The 18193-nt window shown below is 44.2% G+C and overlaps 1 protein-coding gene and 1 non-coding gene across 2 annotated transcripts; both read right to left on the reverse strand.

The window, feature by feature from the left end:
* Positions 1 to 10560: 10560 nt before the first annotated feature.
* Positions 10561 to 13168, reverse strand: LOC116780049 (60S ribosomal protein L37). The gene is made up of 4 exons (XM_032674561.1): positions 13120 to 13168; positions 12289 to 12424; positions 11957 to 12041; positions 10561 to 10677 (listed from the first exon to the last, which is right to left on the reverse strand). Exons 1-4 carry the CDS (start codon positions 13120 to 13122, stop codon positions 10608 to 10610), a joined length of 294 nt encoding a protein of 97 aa, XP_032530452.1. The 5' UTR covers positions 13123 to 13168; the 3' UTR covers positions 10561 to 10607.
* Positions 10779 to 10859, reverse strand: LOC116780098. Its single transcript, XR_004354329.1, has one exon. It is a non-coding gene; the product is annotated as a small nucleolar RNA SNORD72 (small nucleolar RNA).
* Positions 13169 to 18193: the final 5025 nt, after the last annotated feature.

The raw sequence follows: 18193 nt of genomic DNA on the forward strand, positions 1-18193 counted from the left end.
CTGCATTGCCACAGCCACGGGGTGCCACTGCACACTGCAAGGACTGCCTGTGGAGAGCAGGCAGCAGCTCTTGCAGGGGTGGCAGCTGTACACCGACACGCAGGCCGGGTTTCAGGCACTAATAATGCAGTGTGTTGCATATCACAATTTAAAGGTCCACTCAAGATGCAGTTATTGCTGATATGCTTGGCTCTGCCAGCAATGCTGATGGCCAAACCCATTTTGCCATGCCATGTGAGGAGTAGCATCCAGGCACAGGGAGCATACTGTTTCTAAACCACCCATGCTCAGTGGTGAAGAAAAGGTCTGTGACATTTTAAGATGAAGCAAGCTGGGGCCACCATGTTTTGATCTCTCTGCCTTACTTTCACATACGCAAACACCAGTCTTTTCCTTCAGTAAGGTAATTCAGGAGCATAAGCGGCCAGAAGACCAGTCATACTAAAAAATGAGTATTGGGATCCTATGACAGAAAACAGCCACTCACAAAAAACAGACATGCCAAGTTTCTGTATTTCCAGTTAACCTTGTAAATTAAATATGTTAGTTCTCCTCCCCCTTCTCCCTTCCTCTACCTAGGTCCAAATCCAGACCCTATTGTGGGAATATGAAGAGCCTTAGGACCCTCTTAACTCCTACTACTTTGACCAGATAATCTATCCTCCAGTTTGTCTTGCTAATTCATTCATTCACATTGAATTTAGGGCTGTAGCCTTCCTTCCATTTGTGCATTGTGTGCTTTCTACATATCAATGATCATATTCTTTTATTGTTGACTATAACCGGATTATTTTTTAATCACTTTCCAACCCTACCTTCAAAGAAACATATGAAACTGGAGTGACAACTGGATGAATATTTTTGCATGGAGAGATCATCAGCTCGAGGAAGGTTACAAGCAACTCCCATCCCTTCACCTCCTTTCCCCAATTCTCCAGACTAAGTGAATGATATAAACTAAAATGCTTTCTCTTGCCTATCCTAAGAATATGTTTGCAAACAGATAAATATATTACAGAAACAATATAAAGATTTTTAAATGAGCAGACATCAGGAAGTTTAAAAACTTTTTTTTCTAGTAATAGTCTTAAATATGATTCAGACAACATTCAGTATTACTTATGTTACAGTCATGAATTTAACAGAAAGTTGGGAAACAAATTCTGATCCCTGAAAAATCTTTATGTGTTGAAGCATCCCCCTAACCTAATGCGACAAAAAATTAAAACCCATCTGTTCATTACTGTGGAAGAAAAAAATCTGAAAAATCTGAAAGATTTAATAAGAAATTATATGCAAAAGCATATTTCATAAAACATATTACAGACTGTGTATGGTAATAATTCTATACATAGAATCATAGAATGTTAAGGGGTTGGAATTGATAGGAGAAATAGAACATTGCTCACAACATTCTGCTATGGCCAAATAAGGAACAATATAATCTTAGAGAAGTCCTAGAGAATTAGATAAGGGATGTAACTCAGAAAGATGCCCTCCTTGATCTGCTGCTTGTCAACAGAGTGGATCTCATGAGCGAAGTGGAGATTGGTGGCCGTCTTGGCCACAGCAACCACAAAGCAATCGAGTTTAAAATCTTTGTTGACAGGAGGAAAAGTGCCAGCAAAACCTCAACTCTGGACATGAGGAGAGCAGACTTCAGGCTGCTCAGGGAACTAGTGAATAAGGTCCCCTGGAAAAATGTTTTTGCAGGTGCTGGGGTCCATAAGTGCTGGTCACTTTTCAAACATTACCTCCTAAGGGCACAGGAGAAGGCAATTCCCAAATGTTGGAAGTCAAGTAGGTGAGGCAGAAGGCTGGCTTGGTTGAGCAGGGATCTTTTGGAAATAAGGCAAAAAAGGAAGCTGTATGCCCAGTGGAAGCAAGGTCAGGTGACATGGGGAGAATACAGAGATCCAGCTTGCCACTTGTATTAGGGAAGGTTCAAAACATACCGAATCTTGAAACCATGACACCATTAAAAGCTTAAGAAAAACCAATATTTATTACCAAGAGGTGGCCAACAAAATGAACAAACCCAAAAGGGAGGAAGGAGGAGAGAAATAAGCCCCCAGCACGACCTCCGCAGTTACCCAGCTGTTGCCCATAAAGTTATCTTACCGACCTAGCATGCCTATAATTACCCATAGCAGAAGCTGCATCCTTGGAGAGTCAGTAAGTTCACAAACTGGCAGGCGTCCCCGCCAAAGGCAACGTTGTCCTTGAGGTAAAGCTAGCTAGCTCCCAAGAAAGCGCTATCTGCTTTTATACAATTAACAGAGTGACCACAACCTCCCAGGTGCGGCCAGCACCGCCCAGCCAGAGGGCCTCAGTCCCACCTCCCGGTTATGCAAGTAATATCTCTTCTGCGCACGCGTGGCTTTCCCTGCGCCTGCGTACTTGTGCTGGTTTAAAGGTAAACCAGCAGGGGAAATGAACTCAACTCAAAAGAGAGATTATAAGTCAGAATAACAATTTAATAAAATAATAAAATAAGTACGATTGTACAGACAAACAATTGGTTTTAACCCACAAAACCCAAATATATAACCCAGCACCCTGGGGCATGAACAGAGTGGTGTTCTTTGGGCCCCCTGAGTCCAAAGGAAAAGGAGAGGGGAAAACCTGTTGGTGAGAGTGCTGTTGCAGTCTGGTCAAGAGTGGTGATTGCAGTCTGGTTGAGAGTGATGGTTGCAGTCTGGTTGAAAAGTGGTGGTTGCAGTCCAGTCGAGAGTGGTGGTCTGCAATCTGGTTGAGAGCGGTGGTCTGCAGTTGAGAGCGGTGATCTGCAGTCTTCCTCTGGATCCCACGAGTGGTTAAAAAAGTCCCAAGACTCCAAGATTATATATCCTCCAGTTCAGGCAGGAATGCTCAGTACCTCCCTCAGGGCGGGGAGTTCCTTAATGGGTGTGAGGACAAGAGCAACCTCCTATCTCGCAGGCCTCAACACCTAGTTTATAGCCTGAGGAGTCAGGCTCTATGTGCAGATGGTGTAAATGGTTCATTGATAACAGTTTCTGGGAAATGGCATGGAAGGCTATAGAATACACAGTTTTGGGTTACACCCGTCCAGTGATGAACTGGTCTCAGTTGTTCTAACTAGGACAGTACTGCACCTGGGAGAGGGTCTTTCTTAATTGAGTCGGTGGGTTTACTTCATCCTCCTCCTCCTCAATCTCTCCTTCAAGCAACCTTGGAGGGCAATTAGCCAATCACAGAACACCAATTAAAATAGTTTATACAGAAGTTCTCCCTCCAAGGACAAATTCACTGTTTTATCAGTGAACTTGCCAGGGAGAATATAAACTACTACAGGTGGCTGGGGCCAAACACAGACAAAAAGTATCAGCATAAATTCACCCTGCTACACCACTGTAGGGCAAAAATTCGTACAGCCAAAGCTCAACTGGAGTTGAAGCTGCCAGAAATGTGGGGAACAATAAAAACAGTTTTTTCAAATATACCAATGGCAATAGGCAGTATAGAAATATCGTTGGCCCATTAGAGGATAAGGATGGTCAACTCACAAACAGGGACAGAGACAAGGCAGACGTGTTTAATGCTTTCTTTGCCTCTCTCTTCAACACGGATGGTGGGCCAACGGGATCTCAGTGCCCTGAGCTGCAGGACCATGACTGCGAGAATGATCCACTCCATGTTGACCCTGAAATTGTGCGGGATATGCTGTTCCAGCTGGATCCCTACAAATCTATGGGACCTGATGGGGTTCATACCAGAATCCTCAAAGAGCTGCTGATGTGTCATAGGTTTACTTGTTCTAAAAATCCAAGCAGAAATTTTCCTTTCCCCTGTCCTGCTGTAAAAGAAGGATGTTGAACAAGGGAGGGGGAAGGGGTAATTGACTATACAAAAGAACTAGCTGGCAGACCTGCATTCCAGGCTGATGGCCCTTCCAAAACTGTAGGGAGGGGGGAGGAGTTTTTCTCCTCCTCTCCTTGCAAACAGGGGGCACTTCATTTTTTTTTGCCTTAACAGGGGCAAGATGTGTGCTGGAAAATCTCTGAGGCCATTTTGCTCTCGACCTGGTCATCTGGCTGTTCTCCAGCCTCGGCTTGCCTATGGTCTGCTCTGTCGCCAGCCAGACCTGCTCAGATTTCATCGGAGAGTTTGTGCTCGGCAAGGAAAGGGAGGAGTCCTGACCACAGCCAGCCACAGACATTGTGAGTTTCGTGGGAAAGAAACCGCCCTCCTTTCCCCTTTTTCCCCTTCTCCTCCTCGGTGGGGGGGGGGAGATCTCCATTTCGGCTTCTCCCGTGATCCGGGGCCTCACGCAACGACCGCCAGAGCCCAACAGCGCCAACCAACGCCGAGCGCTGCAGGCTCTACTCCTCCAATGATCCAACAGCGCTCCTGCCAACCGTGATTAGAATTGTGCTAGAGGACAGAGAAGTATCAAACTGTTTCCTTTTTGAGGGGGACTTTTGGGTACAGGATTATTGTTTAGTTGTTTTTGTGTTCTGTTACTGTTTTTGCCAATACACATATATTCTTTAATAAAGGGTTGTTATTTCTTCTTTTTTCCATACTTCCTTGATTGAAGCCTCTTAATTTCGGATTTACAATTGCTGAGAGAGAGGAGTTTGGTCTACCTCATAAATCACCCTCCTTAGCAAAACACTTCAGTCTCCTTAAACCGAGACATGATGTCATCACAAAACCTCTCTCATTGATTTTTGAGCAGTCTTGGGAATCCAGAGAGATACTACTTGACTGGAAGCTGGCGAACGTTGTCCCAATTTTCAAGAAGGGCAAGAAGGAGGACCCTGGAAAGTACAGGCCTGTCAGTCTCACTTCAGTGCCTGGTAAAGTTATGGAGAAGATTATTCTGGGAGGTATTGAAAACACCTGAAGGACAATTATCGATGGAAGGGAACGGAGAGATGCTCTTAGGTCAATATGATCAGGCAATATGTCGTCTTTATTAGAAGAAAGACAGATTATATAGTGCTCGTGACGCTTAGTTTCTTGTTCACACTACATTGGTTACATAAGGAAAACATGTTCTGCTGTCCACTGTTAATTGGACCACAACAGGTGGTCATAGGAGATGAGAAAACTTTATTCACCTGCCAAAACTCCTCCTTGGCATCTGGCATGAATCCACCTTTGTTCTAACTTCAGGTCCTGTAGCCATCTTAGTGGCGCAGTAATTTTTACTATCAGCATTCAGCTATGCCAAGGTAATACACACAGAAATGCAAAGAAATTGTTCACACAATTTCTATGTTACGACAAATCCCCTTTTTCGGTTTCTGAACAATTTGTTTTGCATTTCTGTATCACTCTTTATTGTACCAATAACATATCAATAAACATGAATACATATAACAATAATAGTACATTAACAAAGCTAACAACCTATTAATTTCAAGGTTTGTGCTCTTAAATTTTCCTAAAAGTGTTTTTCTAAATATAGGATTTATTCTTGAAAATCTTTATTCAGTTTAAAACACTTGTGGATGGAACTTCATTCATTTTTGAGTTATGTGTCTTCTGTGTTTATTCAAAAATATTTGTGTATTTGATGGATCAAAACACATTAATCATCATACATTCACACACACACACATACAAGCTCTCACAGTGGCCACTGTCAACATTCACACAAGCATACTTTTGAATTCCATATCACTGTGTTTTGTGAGCTATAATTCTTTAGTACCTTATAATGTTAAAGCTTCTTGACCAAATAGATAAACTTTCTTTTACTAATATATAGTGAATAATCTAAAGTTCACACAACACATTTTCTTAAATTCTAAACTTCTATAATTATGTGCTTCTTACCTTCTAGACTTGTGTGTTTTAAAAATATCAAAAATTGTGCTCATAATACCTAAAATTGTGCTTTTGTAATACTGAAAAAACTGTGCTCAAAAAAATTGTGCTCTCAGTAAGACTAAAAATACTGTGCCCTTTTGGTAATTCACTGTTACCTGCAACAGCAACAACATCAGCTCTGTTTTGAAGAACCAGCTTCTTTCCAGGGTATCATTTATGTGCAGATAACCAGAAAACACCTGTGCACAAAAAACTTAAAACATATAAAACACTTTTGCAAGTCAATAGAGGAAAACTGATATCTTTCTTTCCCCCTTTTTCTTTGTGCAAAAGTGTGTTAAAAAATTCTTAAATCACTGATTGCTTTACTAAATATTCTTGTGTTAATAATCTTAAACCTATAACAACTTTATTCTATAACAAACTCCACTATACTAATTCTATTATTTAATAATTCTGAAAAATTTCTAGGAATGTTGCTGATCTGTTCTAAACTCCAGTATTATTTTCTTCTTCATCATCATCAGAACTTGTGTCTGATTCTGAAGAAGTGTCAGTCTCAACAGACAAAAAAGGTTTTATTGCTGCAGTTATTGCATCAGGTAAATAGGCTGCTTTCTCTTGTTGGACTATTTTTACAGCAGCTTCTAAAAACTGGGCTGTAGCAGCACTCCTAGGTAGTGTACCCAAAACCTGTTTTGTATTTTCATTAGCATTATTATAGGCCAGCATGTCTAAGAATTTTGCTTTCATGTTATTATCTATGTCCGGATCTGAATTGATTGACTCATGTAAACGATCTACAAACTGATTGTATGTTTCAGTGGGTCCCTGCTTGATTGAAATACACGGGAGTCTTGACTTTGCATCCCTTATCATAAGCAATGACTTATAAGCTAAAGCCTGACTAGTTTTTAATACCTCATCTGGAAACTGTGCTTGTACATCTGCTTTTTCATACTGACCAAGACCCATGAGCATGTCAGCAGAAACACCAAAGAGAGGGTGTCCTTTCTGTCTAGATTGTGCAACCATTGCTGCACAACTGGCACTCCATTCGTTGAAGATTTCCAGTTACTGGGAAGGAGAAAGTAACATAGATATAATTATACGAATATCATATGGTGTTAACAAATGAGCAGTAAAGAGATGCCACAGTACTATTCGTGTATAAGTACTCTTTAAACCATACTGCATAACAGTTCTTTTAACTTCTTTTAAACTTTTCCAGTCCAAAGCTTTCCAGGGTTCACTCTCAATTAAAGTTGAAACATTAGAGGGGGCTGTATTCAGCTGAACAAGCTGTCTCTCTCCTAATTTAGACTCAAGCTCTTGAAAGCAAAGCAATAAAGTTTCTTTAAGGTCTTTTATTGCAAGCAAAATAGCTGTCTCGCTTCCATTGTCCAAGCTCTTGTCATCAGGAGACAAGCCTGAGGATGGAAATGATGAAAATAATTCTTTTGCATTACCACGATTAAGTTTTTCTTTCTCCTCTCGTAGCAGAACTGAAGCAGGTGAAGGAGTCATGCTCGCTTCGGCAGCGGCTCCGGTCCCCGTCGGAACGGTGGTGGCTTCTGCCGAAACGGCAGCTCCCGCTACAACAGCAGTAGCCTCTGCCGAGGCGAGGCGGCAGTCCTTGCTGAAATAGCTTCAGTTGCTACGGCAACACTTGTAGGGGTAAAGCCGGCTGCAGTAACTGCAGTTTCCATGGTTTGACTTCCTGGTTCTGATGAGACGACCGCTGATGACGTGATTTCGGGCGACATGATGCTTCCAGGCAGTGGCGATGTAGCGACATCTAGTGGCTCGGAGGCTCCTAGCAGCTCTGTTCCAGGCTGCGCATGTGCAGAAACAGCTTCTTGCTCTGCTGACCGCGCATGCTCAGTAGAAGGTAGCAGTGCTGGCTGAGCAGGCGCAGAGAAGGGCGGTGGTGCTGGCAGAGTGCCAGCGACACTCCCCGCTGCTCCTACTTTTCTCACAGTCTCTGCTGGCACAAGTGTGCTGCTAAACTGAGTCAGTCCCGCTGCTTTTATTAGCGTTCGCGGCTGTGCAGCTGCAGGCACTAGGACCTCCCCGTAAACAGATCTATCAGCTCGGGCTCGGAGACACGCCACAGTCCCGCTGATTCCCGACAAAGTTCCCTGAGCAACTATAAGTTTTCGCTGATCCGTAGTTAACTCTTGCAGCGATTCAACGATCAAACGCCAAACTTTAGGGTATTTTCTATATCTTTTAACATTTTTAGACCCTTGTTCCATTTCTTCCCATAACTGATCCTTTATAGCATCCCATATGGATACCTCAAAGGCGGCTTGAGCGGAGGGGATTAAATTCTTAGCTCTCGCACAAACAATTAACCCTTCAAGGGCTTTTTTATCGTAATTTGGCTCTCTTAGAGAGACTATACATTGCATCAGCCTTCCCACAGCTTCTTCATCTTTAGAAAGAGTGGACCCCATGCTCCCGCCAGTTGACTCACCGGGCCAAGGCGAGCTTCCAATTTGACCGTTCACGGCTTTGTTCACAGCACCGGGGCTCAGTGCTGCCTGTAACAGCTGCTTCCTTCAGCTCTTCCGTTCGCCTTACGTCCCGGAGAACTGACGAACTTTGAGTCCCTGCGTTCAGGCACCAGATATCGATGGAAGGGAACAGACAGATGCTCTTAGGTCAATATGATCAGGCAATATGTCGTCTTTATTAGAAGAAAGACAGATTATATAGTGCTCATGACGCTTAGTTTCTTGTTCACACTACATCGGTTACATAAGGAAAACATGTTCTGCTGTCCACTGTTAATTGGACCACAACAGGTGGTCATAGGAGATGAGAAAACTTTATTCACCTGCCAAAACTCCTCCTTGGCATCTGGCATGAATCCACCTTTGTTCTAACTTCAGGTCCTGTAGCCATCTTAGTGGCGCAGTAATTTTTACTATCAGCATTCAGCTATGCCAAGGTAATACACACAGAAATGCAAAGAAATTGTTCACACAATTTCTATGTTACGACAGACAATGCAGACACTGGTCACAGCCAGCACAGCTTCACAAGAGGAAAGTCCTGCATATCAAACCTGATTTCCTTTTATGACAAGGTAACCCACCTGGTTGATCAAGGGAAGCCAGTTGATGTAACCTTTTTGGATTTCAGTAAAGCTTTCGATCCTGTCTCCCCCAGGATCCTTCTGGACAAACTGTTCAGCCCACAGCTGGATAAACACATCCTGTGCTGGGTGAGCAATTGGCTCACGGGTCAAGCACAGAGGGTAATAGTGACTGGGGTGACATCAGACTGGCAACCTGTCACTAGTGGGGTTCCACAGGGCTCCATTTAGGCCCTGTGCTCTTCAACATCTTCATAAATGACTTGGATGCAGGACTGAAAGGGATACTAAGCAAGTTTGCAGATGACACAAAACTCGGAGGAGCCGTTGACTCCCTCGAAGGCAGGGAGGCCCTGCAGAGAGACCTCAACAAATCAGAGGACTGGGCAATCACCAATCATATGAAGTTCAACCATGGCAAGTGTCGGATTCTGCACCTGGGATGGGGCAACCCTGGATGTATGGACAGACTGGGGAATGAGGTGCTGGAAAGTAGTGCCATGAAAAGGGACCTGGGGGTCCTGGTTGACAGCAAGTTGAATATGAGTCAGCAGTGTGCCCTGGCAGCCAGGAGGGCCAACTGTGTCCTGGGGGGCATCAGGCAAAGCATCGCCAGCCAGGCAAGGGAGGGGATTGTCCCACTCTACTCTGCACTGGGGCAGCCTCACCTTGAATACTGTGTGCAGTTTTGGTCTTTGCAATATAAGAAAGATATTAAGATATTAGAGAGTGTCCAAAGGAGGGCAACAAAGATGGTGAAGGGCCTTGAGGGGAAGCCGTATGAGGAGCAGCTGAGGTCACTTGGTCTATTCAGCCTGGAGGAGACCTCATCTCAGTCTACAACTTCCTCGTGAGGGGAAGAGGAGGGGAAGACACTGATCTCCTCCCTGTGGTGACCAGTGACAGACCCTGAGGGAATGGCCTGAAGTTGTGTCAGGGGAGGCTTAGGTTGGATATTAGAAAATGGTTCTTCACTCAAAGGCTCCTTGGATGCTGGAATAGGCTCCCCAGGAAAGTGGTCACAGCATCAAGCCTGACAGAGTTCAGGAAGCATTTGGATGATATTCTTGGGCACATGGTGTGACTCTTGGGAATGGGTGGAGGGCTAGGAGTTGGACTTGGTGATCCTTGCGGGTCCCTTCCAACTCAGCATATTCTGTGTTTCTGTGAATAACAAATCTCCAGTCCCTTCATGCCTGGCAGTATGCATGCTCCAGACTTGGCAGTTTCTTTTTACCCAAACAATGACCCAGTGAATAGGCAATACTTTTGCAGGCCTTTCAGAGCCACAAAACAGTGAACCTTGGCTAAGACTGGGAATTCCTCTTAAGCAATTTCCTCCCAGATCAGCACTTAGAGACATTGGTCAAGTTACCATCTTTGCGATAAATTCTGACTCTCCATGCTAGGGCACAACGAAACTCAGTCCATAGTGCCAACATTCCATTTCTCTTGCAGGCAAGTTCTTTTGAGTAACACATATAACCCTCTTTTAAAATTCAGCAATTCAAGGTGGAGGTGCTATCAAATGAAAAGTCAATTAAGGGATTATTTTTAATTAATTGCTTCAGTGCATACCATCAACAATTTGTGTGTGTAAATACATGTATTTTCAGGAATCCCATGCTTCCCTGAAGTAAAACATATACAAAAGGTGACATTTTCTGGATAAGACAATTTATTTTAACAAATACATGTATCTTTATGATGAACTGGAGGCTGCAACAGCTGCTCTCTTGGGCTTTGGCGTGGTTCCCTCACGGAATCCATTCCTGCAAGTAGAAATATGGTTACTACTTTTTGAAAGGGTGACTTCTGCTCCAAGTTATTTTCTAACAAGTAATGTTTCAGATCAGGTTCACCAGCTTTTTTCAGCTTCTCTCAGTAATGCACTGAAATCACTATGGAGTTCATATGTTTGGACATTTTTAATAAGAAACATAATTGACAAGCTGTTTTGAATAAGCAATATGGTTTTCTCTTCTGCTGAAGTAAATTTGACTTCTTCAAACAGGAAGATTTCAGTAACTGAGTAAACACTGCAAGACTGAATTTGATACAGCACACCCACTGAAGGCATGCCTTACTTTATGTTCCTACTAAGCAATTCAGCAAAAAATTTCACATTTGTTAGTATTGAAGTGCAAGTCAATTTCTTACAGAAATCAGACCCAAGCTTGCTTTTGGATATGACATTTCTACTTCAGCAACACTTGGTGGAAATCAGGCTGCAGTTGCACATTGTAAGGTATTTTCTGGATGCTTCTGGGAAAGACTGTGCTCACCAAAAAACTCCTGATGAATGAATCCCTCAACTACACCTAGGTCCTGGACTTAAAAGACTCCTACTTTTCACTATAAAATCCAATATACATTTTTAGGAAAAGACCCTTGAACTGCTTGGTAATTTTCATCCATCTTTCTGATGTATTAGGCCAAAAGTTACAGAGTTGTGCTTTAGAACATGGAGGTCATACAAAAAGAAATTCTTAGCAAGTTTAACAGTAGAGTACCTTTTAAGTACAACTCAAAGCTTTATAACACATTTTAGAAACCTCTAACTCAGAATCTGATGTTAGTTACTGCTAATTGAACTCCAAATTAAAGAGCAACCAATAAAGTACTTAAATCCTTAACTTTTTTTGTGGGCAAGAGGAGATTGGAATGCATTTCAAGAATTGCATCTTATAAAAATACAACTTCAGTGCAACCAGCAATTTCAGACTCCCCCAAAGAGGCAATGCTACGCAAAGCATACCTTTTCAAATGTGGGTGTTTTATTACAATACCCTCTGTGTTCTGTACTATCTACACTTAACAGAAACATCAGAGCTTGCTATACATCCTATGTATTAAAAATGAGTGAGCTTTTTATAATTGGCAGCATATTCATCTAAAGATATAAGGCATAATTTATTTCCACAATATATTTAAAAAGAAACACCATACCTCATCAAGTGTACTAAATAAGTGTTAACTTTGAATGATGAATTTTATAATTCAGTGAAACCCATGCAAGATTTCAGATTACACTGGTTTGTAATATCGTACCTGAATCGACGGTAGACCCTTTTCAGGTGTCTCATGCGACCAGTACCAGTGGTGTTGCGTCGTTTAGCCTTTGCACTCCAGTTGTCTAGAACACAGGAGTTACTATTACTCATCTGCAACAAATAATTAGTTGCACAGTACATTTGAATAGCACAACTATTCAATCTGACAGAAGCAAAAAAAAAAAAAGCAATTATTAATATAGTTTAATCTGTTTAATTTCAAAAAAAGCTCCAAACACTGCAAGATGTATTCTTGCCTGGTTGGAAAAAAGCCAGACTATTGAAGACAACAAAGAAACAAAAGTTTTTAAATTCAGCTCTGTTACTTACACTTTCTCTTACGCTTAGCAGGATAACCGCATTTCCCACAGGTAGATTTCTGCAGATGGTATGCCTTGGACCCACATCGACGACACAAGGTGTGTGTCTTATTTCGTCGCTTACCAAATGATGATGTACCCTTCGTCTGAGAAATATTTCAAGACATTGCACATTGTATCACTATCATTCAAAAGTCATATAACTGAAAATATAGGCTTCTCTAAAAAACACTCACAAATTCACAAAGCCCAATAAACATGGCAGAGGCACACTGAACTCTGAAACACCAACTCCTTACACCTCTTTGCCATTCCTATACCCCTGCCCAGTGCTGAAATAAAACGAAGCCACCGAGTGGTTATCTCCAACTCGTTTCTCATCTCCCCCAAATTTATCGGTGATAAACAGTAAAGTGCTTTTCCCTGAGGGAAGGTATTTATTCTCACAGATCAACCGAACACTCACAAGAGGCTTTAGCAACCAAACCCCCTTATCTGAAAAGCTGCCCCATCCCTGGGGAGAGCGCTAGCCCGGCCAGGCCCGCAGCAAGCAGGGAGACCCCGAAGGAGATCCCGCGGTAGCACGGCCCCATATCCCATCGCTGCCTCTTCGCCCAGGACCAGACGCCCCGCGCCCCCACACGGGCCAGGAACGGGGTCCACCGCCAGGCCCTCAGGCTCAGCTCCCAGCATCGTCTCCCCGCAGCGCCGAGCCGCCGCTGAGTCCGGCCGCAGCAGGGCACAAGGCCTCCCCACGCCCCAGACGAGGCCCGCGGCCCCGCGGAGGCCGGCACGGCGGCGGATGAGAACAGATACCCCGCACCCGGGCCCCAGTGCTCACCATCTTCTCCGGGCGCCAGCACCAAAGAGGCTGCACCCCGCCCCGCTTCCGCTATAGTCCGGCAAGCACTTCCGGGGGAGCACTGGGAGTGTCCAGTTGGGCACGGCGGAGGGATCCGATCCGGTGGCCCGGTTGGATAGGCCTGGCCTGGCCTGGCCTGGCCTGGCCTGGCCTGGCTCGGCCTGGCTCGGCTCGGCGCGGCAGACAGCGAGTGCTCTCTCTGATTGGCCTCATCCCAAATTGTGTTTAGGAGCCCCTCCGTGTGATGGCCCCTTCCCGCCGGGTCCAGCCTGCTGGGACATACGGAGTCCCTGAAAGCCTTGATGTCCTGGGTGAGACCCTCGGGGGCCAGACTCCAAAAGCTCCCCAGTGACACTACCTAAAAACCGGTGTTTATTAGGGCATCACAATGTGTCCTAGGCTATGGTGCGACTGGGCCTGGAAATAATGATTAAGGGGTATCTATGCGTAGATATGTCAGGAAAACATTTAACACACCGAAGTTGCCTTACTGGTACATAATTTTTAACTCTAATGCATCTTCTCTGTGATAGTGCCTATGCTGCTATTCACAGGTGCCTATAGTTCCACTTCAGGCTGCAGAATCAAGTCCTGGCCCTATTTCTACATCAAGTGAAACCTACTTTTATGCCTGAAATTCAGGGACAGGATATTCATGGCTGTAATACATACTTTCAAAGTGAATTCCCTTAAGAGATAGGCAGCCCCTACTGCACTCTTTGTCAGTGTGTCCCCCCCAAGCTCTGAACACGCAAGGTGACAGTCTGCCTAAAGCATCTCAATGGACGTCATTAATGCAAAAATTGGTTTTTATTCAGAAGCATCATTTAAATTCTTACATTCCAACCTACCATGCATCTTCAGTAGACTCACAATCTATAGGCAATTTTATCTAAGAAAAGTTAATTTTGGAGAAATAATATGTACAGAGAAAACTTGAAGAAATTTGTGTTTAACTTATCACCAGTTCAACACTTGTCTCAAAGTCAGAAATTGATGATAAAACCATTTTATTTAACCCTGATTGTATAGTTATATAACCTTATCTAACAGCTCTTGATGAAAGTATGTATTTATCTGACAGGCTAAATCTCATTCCTTCTGCTTTTGGTTTACTGAAGCTGACTAAAAATGTAGTTATTCCAAAATGTCTGGGCCTGCCACAAGCCAGAAAACTGAGGAACTCTTGCACAATGAATGTGTGGACAGTTGAACCCTTGTAACATGGAACTCATCCAGAAAAAGGCATCATCCCATGGCATAATCTCCAAAGCAATTAAGTTGTGTCCAGCTGCTGCATTTTCACTTCTGGACAAACCAGTCTTGTATGGTTGTCTCAATATTAATTTATCTTCACTTGTTTTCTAAGTGTGGCCTCTCGCTGAATTCCTTTGGTGCTGATTTGTATGCTGGGAGGCTTTTGACTTCTTCTAAGGGTAAGGGATGGGGAGAAAAGCTTTTACTTCAGCTGCATTGTTCCAGATGCACAAAGATGTGGCCCAGGCTGTTCTCTCATCTCTTTAATTTTGGTTGGCAATTTCTACCCCTGGAATAACACCTAAGGCGGAGGTCTTTGTTCACATTCCTTTTACCTCACCTGAAAATCCAGGAATTTAGTCCATCCATGATCCCGCTGTAGTTAAAGGAGAGAGATAAATACTGCCAAAGGGTAAATCATGCCATCTTAAATTAGGTGTCTAAAATAGACTGGATAAATCATCCTTGCGAGGAACCCTTCTCCTTCCATTAATTCTAACAGGAGCTTAGACAGCCCTCTTAGGCTAGGCACATAGATGGCTGAAGTTAGGTAAAATGAAGTTGGCAATTCTGTCTTTCTTGCCAAAAATCAAAAACAAAACCTCTGTGTTCTATGGATGAAATGCCATACAGAAAAAACTTCCCAATTAAGTCAAAGTATAAATACATCCTACAGGCTGGACTGGGTCTTATTTCTCCCAGCAACCTTGCTGTGTGCCTTTTAACTAGTGCCTCCTTTCCTCTTCCTTTCTCGTTAGATCTCAAAGATCTGGAAGATGCTGTGAAGACATTGGACAGATGCCATGGCAACAGCCTCCAAAGGAAGTATGTTGGTTTGTCTACCTGCAAGGATATGCTGCCAGAGGAATTATTCTTGTCCTATGTGGGATAAAAATAATCTTGTTCATTTACATGTCTTCAAACCTGTTAGGAAAGAAAGATTTTTTTATGTCATCATGAAATCATCTTTAGTATTCAGGAGCACTGGATACTTCTAGGGTAGGTGTGGTGGGTTGACCTTGGCTGGACACCAGGTGCCGACCCAGCCACTCTATCACTCCCCTTCTCAGACGGAAAAGGGGAGAGAGAATAAGATGGAAAATGACTTGTGAGTTGAGAAAAGGCAGTTTATTTAGGCAAAAGTAAAGCAAGAGCTTGCACACACAAAAGCGAAGCGAAAAATAACAAGGTTTATTCTCTACTTCCTATGAGCAGTGATGACCGGTCACTTTCCTGAGAAGCAGGGCTTCAGCACATGTAATGGTTTCTCAGCAGGAAGCCATTGGAGACAATGAATGCCCCCCCCCCTGCTCCTTTCCTTAACTTTTATATCTGAACTGACATCATATGGTCTGGAATACAGTCAGTTTGGGTCAGCTGGCCTACTTGGGTCCCCTCCCAGGATCTTGCCCTCAACTGAGGAAGGAATATTACAGTGCTGGTGCTGTGCTCAGCAGTAGCCAAAACACCGGTGTGTTATCAACACCCTTCTAGCTGCCAATGCAAAGCACAGCACTGTGAGGGCTACTGTGGGGAAATGAACACCATCTCAGCCAGACCCAATACAGTAGGTAATGGGCAGAGATGTGGCTGATACAGTAAAATCCCAGAAGCTCTTAGCTGCAGTACAGGTCATGGGTCACTGCCGATAATGAACTCCAGCTTACTCAAACCACACAGACCTCATGTACTAGCAACTGCTGAATGGTACCAGCTAAATTCAGCACTGGCTAATTCACCCTTCTGCTTCAATGTATAGGAAGTAGTCCAAACAATTTAGAAGGTGACACATCTGGATTTCAGGACTGTCTTTTCAATGTAGGAAACAGCAGTCTGTCACAGCAACCTGTGTCCCTGTGGTGGTTTGACCCTGGCTGGCTGCCAGGCACCCACCAAAGCCACTCTATCACTCCCCTCTGCAACTGGACAGGGGAGAGAAAATATAACAAAAGGCTCATGAGTTAAGGACAGGGAGAGATCACTCACCAATTACCATCATGGGCAAAACAGACTCAACTTTGGGATATATAATTGAATTTATTACCGATCAGAATCAGAGTAGGATAATGAGAAGTAAAACAAATCTTAGAAACACCTTCCCCCCACCCCTCCCTCCTGGGCATAACTTTATTCCTGAGTCTCTACCTCCTCCCCCCAAGTGGCACAGGGAGACAGGGAATGGGGGTTATGGTCAGTTCACATGTTGTTTCTGCTGCTGCTTCCTCCTCAGGGAGAGGAGTCCTTCCCCTGCTCCAACATGGGGTCCCTCTCACGGGAGACAGTCCTCCACGAACTTCTCCAATGCAAGTTCTTTCCATGGGCTTCAGTTCTTCACACGCAAACCCAATACAGTCCCATTGCAGCTTCTGCCCAGCACTTTTGGTCCAGCCAGGTCCAGTGATGGGAGAAACTCTTTGTCATGCCAGCAAAAATGTGATCCTATTAAGCATCTTGATCAGGGTTTATTGAAAACTGTGGAAGCGGGTGCCTTTTTGTATCCCCTAGCACCATGTTCTGCTGACTGTCCTATCTGGTTGGGGTTGAAAAATGGAAGCAAAATGCAACACTGGACATGTCCATCCATTTTTTTCTTCTATCCCTCTGGGGAACAAGCCCCTCTGCCTCAAGTTGACCCTATCCAAGGCCCATGGACCTTCCTGACCTTCTTATTCTACTGTGGCACTTTGATGGGGAAGAGGAGAATCACTCACTACCAGTCCCTCCTCACAACTAAAGCAGAACAGCCTTATCTGTAGATAAGTCCAGCTCAGGGACAGGGAGACCAAAACCAGGGCTGGCTCGGCAATACAGAGGAAAGTAGGTATGTGCACCAAATAACCTCAGTGGTATTTGTTTTGCATAGGTTTGGTGTCATACTACATAGGACTATTGTCACGGTGCAGTACATCCATACAGTACCTGATGTGACTATGGTGGAATTTATATTTGTTCTATGAAATTTTAACACTGCTGAAAGGACTTGTGTGTGGCAAATGCAAGACTGATATCCAAACGATTTCTGTCTAATGTCATCATTTTGGCATCACTTACTTGTGCACATGTGGAACGCCCTTTGTGCAAGTGAGGATGACTGCAAGGCATAGGAATGGTGAAGATTCAAGCTTGATATATGCTAGAAGCTAGTTGGTGCTTGATACCAATTATCTTCAGAGATGCAGACAAGGTGAAGTCTTTATTTCTAAATGTGACACTGTCTCCCATAATATACTCCTGAAAAAACTGGCAGCCCATGGCTTGGACAGGGGCACTCTGTGCTGGGATAGGAACTGGCTGGAGGGCCAGGCCCAGAGAGTGCTGGTGAACGGGGCTGCATCCAGCTGGCGGCCGGTCACCAGTGGTGTCCCCCAGGGATCAGTGTTGGGCCCAGTTCTGTTTAATATCTTTATCGATGATTTGGATGAGGGGATTGAGTCCATCATCAGCAAATTTGCAGATGACACCAAGTTGGGAGGGAGTGTCAACCTGCCGGAAGGCAGGAGGGCTCTGCAGAGGGACCTGGATAGACTGGAGAGTTGGGCTGGTTCCAACGGGATGAGGTTCAACAAGGCCAAGTGCCAAGTCCTGCACTTTGGCCACAACAACCCACTGCATCGCTACAGACTGGGGACAGAGTGGCTGGAGAGCAACCAGGCAGAAAGGGACCTGGGGGTGCTGATCGACAGGAGGCTGAACATGAGCCAGCAGTGTGCCCAGGTGGCCAAGAAGGCCAATGGCATCCTGGCCTGTATCAGGAACAGTGTGGCCAGCAGGACCAGGGAAGTGATTCTGCCCCTGT

The sequence above is a fragment of the Chiroxiphia lanceolata genome, chromosome W (genome assembly GCF_009829145.1).
Source record: "Chiroxiphia lanceolata isolate bChiLan1 chromosome W, bChiLan1.pri, whole genome shotgun sequence".
In the NCBI taxonomy this organism is placed as follows: Eukaryota; Metazoa; Chordata; class Aves; order Passeriformes; family Pipridae; genus Chiroxiphia; species Chiroxiphia lanceolata.